Genomic DNA, 5,250 nt, shown 5'->3' on the forward strand with positions numbered 1-5,250 from the left:
ATGCTGACATTGTACGGCGAACTGTAGGGAGATGACTCCCCCAGGCAGGGCTTCCCATCGCGCACCAGCACCGGCACCGCTATCCGCCGGGGAGGGGGGATGCCCACCATTTCCAAGGTCTGATCCTGTCTCTGCCTTTTGCATTTATACCTTCGATTTTGGAACCAAATTTTCACCTGAGTGGAGGTGAGCTTTAGGACGTTGGCTAGATGGTCTCTCTCGGGAGCCGAGAGATATTTCTGCTGCTTGAACCGTCTCTCCAGTTCGTAGACTTGGGCTTGAGAAAAGAGGACGCGAGGTTTCCTCCTTTTCCTCTGTCTGGGCCGCTCGGGATCTTCCAGGTCTCTTTTCTCCTGCTCCAGGCTCTTGTGCAGGGAACAGAGTTCTGCAGCAAAATAAACGGGCAAAGGAAACAGGGGGAGGGAAAAAAAAGTGCAAAAAATATGAAACCGTGTTAAAAAAAATGGAACTATTCCTCGACCTCGCTGTGCCGGGGCCCCGCAGGTCCCCGCGGCCACGGGACCAGCCCTACCCCGCTCTCTAAGCGCCTCGTTAGCAATTTTCAGTCGGTGTTTTTTGTTGTTTGTTGTTCGTTCGTTTGAAAACAAGGATGCTCCGTGCACTGATTTGAGTTGCGACTGTCTGTGCCGCAGCCTGGATTTATCCCCTGTAGCCTTTATGCCGCATCCCACCCCGACCGCATGGCCTACGCTCCGCCGAGTGAATGAAAAACTAGATTTGTCGCTTAATTTCTGGCTCAACTCGAGTTCAGAACTCGAGTATCACCCAACTTGCGTAGCATCCCGCAGCTTTGCCCGTCCCACTGGGCAGCCAGCGCGGCCGGGGCCCCAGCTCCGCTCGGGGGAAGGATGTCCCGGGGTCGGTGGGACGCTCCCCGCGGTGCCTCTGTCCCGCTCCTGCACCGCGGGACGTGGGACGGGACGGAGATGCCTTCACTCTCCCTCCCACGGGCCCCGAGGCCGAGCGCAGTGCCTCCCGCCCGCAGCCCCGCACTGTCCCCTCGTCCCCCGCCGCCCCTGGGGAGCCCAAGCCGCCCTCGGACGCCGGGCTGGGGTTCGCCTTTCCCCTGCCCTCCCTTTTCCTCAGCTCGAAGGCCACCGGCGACCCCGGGCCAGCACCGTCGCTCCTCGCCAGTTTTACCTTTCTTGTCCGCCTTCGCGTCTTTGGCCGAGTCCATTTCCACGTAGTTTTTAACGTAGAAGGAGCCGGGAAAGGCGGCAGTGGGTTTGGCCTCGGGCATCTCCTCCCGCAGGTCGGGCAGGGTCGGGGGCTCGGCGCTGAACGTCTCCTGCTTGAAGGTGGCCAGCATGCAGGAGGGGGAGGACAGCGAGGAGAGCTCCATGGAGGCCAGGCCGCCCTGATGCTGTTCCAGGTTCAAAATGTCCTTGACCGAGAAGGGTGTCGTTGTCACAGGGCTAGGAAACATTGCGGGGGAGAGCGAGGCAGCGGCCGGAGCCCAGGGTCATGGAAAAGGAGGTGAGGAGGAGCCAACCTGGAGCAGTGGTGGAGCGTGGGCTCACGGAGGGGGCACATAGCAGTCCCGCGGGTAGCCTTGACTTGTGCACTGGAGGCAGGTAGGACCGGACCATAAGGGAAGAGAAGGAGGGACTAGGCAGTTTTTGGGTGACTTTAGCTTTCTATTGGCCAACATTGCAGTGATGGTATGAGAGATGCAAAGTTCCATGTCACCTAATATAGTAATACATCTCAAAAACATCCCCACTCATTTAAAGGGGCGGCACTGTATTTATCCAACTTTTCCCCGCTGAGTTTGTTGATCCATTAAAAAAAAAAATCCAGAATGGCCTAATGTGTACAAAGCCACTATCTGATGCCATCTATCATACAGTCAGATTAAATAAACAGGCCGGGAGGAAGCCATCAACCAAATATGTGCTGATTTCATTTTTTTTTTTTAAGCGAGGGAACGGAGGTTTCATTTTTACTATTCTGCAATATCCGATCGCAGGAACTAGAAAACGGGAGTTCGCTGGTGTGTGAAGCGTGCTCAAGGGGAAATCCATGCTGAAGGTTTATACAGATATTGTGAAGCAGCATAACACCCGCAAAATCCAGCTGATGGGAGAGAGATCCTAAACAGCCCTTGCCTGGCTTTGGAAGGGGAAATGTCCGCTGGGTTTTTCTCCCGCCTGTTTGTAAAGCTTTCAAACAAGGGGAAAAAAATAGCACACTCTACAAGAAACGCGGATTGAAAGTGTTGCAAAATACACAGCCGGGCTGGGGGCGAGAGAGGAGCGAGTCAAAGCAACCGCCGGGAGCCGGGGGCGACGCCGGTGCTGGCCGGGTCCCCGCAGACCGGAGGGGGCGCAGGGTGGCCCGCAGGCCCCTGGCTTGCCGGACAGAGGTGGGGGCTCGTTAATTTAACGTACTTAAAGTCGCTAAAATAAACCTTAGCGGCAAAGTCGCAGGTTGAGGAGGGACATTACGGTGCTTTCTGGCTTCGCGGGACGAGGAAAAACAAAAAAGAAGATTAGCGACTTCTTCGGACCGGCTCTGAGCCCCGGCGCGCCCGGAGGCGGTGGGTGGTGAGACAGGGTCCGGAGGGCCGAGCCGAGAAGCGAAGAATTGGGAGGAGTGGGGGTCCTTCGGCCGGGGCTTGCCCGGGAAGGCCGGGAGGGTCTCAAGGTGAGTTTTGCAAATCCTTCCTCCTCCCGCAGACGGAGGAAACCTCCGAGGCAGTAAAAACGCGGGCACCTGCCCGCAGCTGCGCTCTCTGGGCTGCTCCTCCCCGAGCGTACCTGCTGCTGCCCCCCCGAGGCGAAGAATTGGGAGGAGTGGGGGTCCTTCGGCCGGGCCTTGCCCGGGAAGGCCGGGAGGGTCTCAAGGTGAGTTTTGCAAATCCTTCCTCCTCCCGCAGACGGAGGAAACCTCCGAGGCAGTAAAAACGCGGGCACCTGCCCGCAGCTGCGCTCTCTGGGCTGCTCCTCCCCGAGCGTACCTGCTGCTGCCCCCCCGAGATTTTGTGTCTCGGCATCCTCAGGTTCCCTTTTGGGGAATTTAGTTAGCGTCCTGGGCACGGGGTGTCCTCCAACCAGATCCGGATTATTGCTATTTAATGAGGGGGACGTCTTTCTATCCTCATTGCCTCCTTTTCATTGAAAGCTAATCGGGATAGGTTAGATTAACACTGAAATAACGAAGTGATCCCGAGGTCCCCCTACACCATAAATCCGGGCCCGCGGCCGCAGGTTCGCCTGCCTTGGTAGCGTCTACCTCCCTCAGGATGGGAGAAACGTGATCCAGCTCTCCCTTTCTCCATCCCGGGCCCAAAACGCCCTTCCCAGGCCTGGCCCGGAGCTCGCAAGGCGGTGCTTGCCCCCGAGGGTCCCCTTCTGCCCGGTGAGCCCGGAGGGGAAAGTGGCCCCGAGCCGGTGGGGGTCCCATCCCCGGCGGCGGCTTTGCGAGAGCTGCCGGCCGGCAAACTGGTGTTAACTAGGGATTGACGGGCTTCCTCCAGACTCCCGATCAGCCGGCGACTCCCGATCGATGTGGGCCCGGCTGCAGAGGGTGGAAGTGATTAATTGAACGATAAGCCGGAGCTATCATTTGGAATGTCATTAATGCGTCGGGGAGACATTCATTGGAGACAGACAGCGTTATCTCCGCTTTATCTTCAACAATGCATCACTTTTAATACTGCAGTTTAGAAACAAATGGGGGCTTTAGCCTTAGCCCTTCTCTTCGTGTTTATATTTTTGGAAGAATCACAACTAGTGGGAGTCCCGAGCCCGGCCCCTGATAAATGAACATTAGCACTTTTTAGAACTACTGTATCAACAAAAAGAGCTGCAGGGCCGCAATAATTGGTGAAAAAGCAAACACTCCGCAAAGAGAGGCCAGGTCTGCTCTGTGTCCGGCTGATTGATGAATAAGTTACTGACATACAGCAGCTCACGGACTTTCCGGGTCGGGTCTCAGCACCCATTCCCCCTCCCCACCCCCCGCGCTCTCTCCCTTCCTCGGTGCTCCCCAGCAGCCCGCTGAAGCCCGGCTCCCACCACAGACGGCGTCTTGGCCGAGGGCAGCCGAGCAGAGGGGACAAAGGCGACTGAGTCACCCAGCTCCGGACCCTGCCTGCAGCTCTCGGGTCCTGCCTAACCCGGGGGAGCAGGGGGGGCCATCACCCCGAGCTCCCCCACACCGCTTTTGCCCTTCGAGGGCTCGCTTTTGATTGCAGACCGGTGGGTGCAAAATGAGAATCGCATTTAAATAACATGAAAAAAGGAATAAAGGGAGACAGGACAGCGGAGGAGCACCCTCAGACGCCTTCTCCGGCCCACTCAGGCCCCGTGGGCGTGAGCAAAGCCGGCTGCTGTTTTCCTGGGTGCCAGGGGAAAGCAGGGGGGTGCCCTACTTCCCACCCTCCACCTTCACACGGTTTACAGGTTGCTCTCGCTGCCCCTCGGGGCTGAGCCTGGCCCCCACGCCCAGAAAAGCCCCTCGCGGGTACAGGTTGTCTGCTACACCCGCTTGTTGCTTCTCTCTGGGACTGCTAAATGCGATTCTTTTTTCTTTCTTTCTTTTTTTTTCTCCTCCCCTTTTTCTTCCTTTTTTTTTAAGTTATCTTGCTGAAAAAAAACAACAACAAAAAAAGCCCTAACCCCGCAATTAGCTCCGGAGAGTACATCCTCTCTCCCCCAGAGCTTTCGACACCTCTGACTGTTTAGAGAGAGAGAGATGGGGCCTTTTAAAAAAGTTTTCCTCTTAATCCCAGTCGGTTAAGATGTCCAGGGCCCCCACCCGCTCTAATTCCCGGCTATCTCCCGAGGACTCTGTTTATACCTCACCAGTAAACGCCCGGGTTTGAAACCTTGTCACTAATTGAGTGCTAACACTTCAGGTGCTATAGATTTGTTAAGAGCCAGTAGTCCAGAAATAGCCTATTAGGGTTTCCTTGGGAGAACTTGTGCTAATCTCCCGGTTCCCATCGCAGGCGGCTGGGACCTTGGGATCTGCGGGTCCCCAGGGCTCCCCAAGGTCTTTTGGCGGGTTATTTCTTCCAAACGAAAAAGGGATGCTACCGAACGGCGAGCCCTGGTTGAATAAATCCGCCTGGCGCGACTGCTGCTTCGCCGTGCGTGTCCACCGTGGCGCGGTCCTACTGGGGGTCCCAGAGGGAGCCGGGGGCCGCACTGCCCGGCTGCGGGAGGTGGCTGGGGCCGGGGAAGGGTCTGCTTCCATCCCTCTGGGTTTCTGCAGAGAAAAATG

At 57.0% G+C, this 5,250-nt stretch overlaps 1 protein-coding gene across 1 annotated transcript; it reads right to left on the reverse strand.

Annotated features, from left to right (window-relative positions):
* Positions 1-5: 5 nt before the first annotated feature.
* Positions 6-1,520, reverse strand: NKX2-5 (NK2 homeobox 5; the record flags this gene model as incomplete). Its single annotated transcript, XM_010181633.1, has 2 exons — positions 1,162-1,520; positions 6-385 (listed from the first exon to the last, which is right to left on the reverse strand). Coding segments are annotated over exons 1-2 (666 nt in total), but the record flags the coding sequence as incomplete, so codon positions are not given.
* Positions 1,521-5,250: the final 3,730 nt, after the last annotated feature.

The sequence above is a fragment of the Mesitornis unicolor genome, unplaced genomic scaffold (genome assembly GCF_000695765.1).
Source record: "Mesitornis unicolor isolate BGI_N332 unplaced genomic scaffold, ASM69576v1 scaffold38873, whole genome shotgun sequence".
Taxonomy (NCBI): domain Eukaryota; kingdom Metazoa; phylum Chordata; class Aves; order Mesitornithiformes; family Mesitornithidae; genus Mesitornis; species Mesitornis unicolor.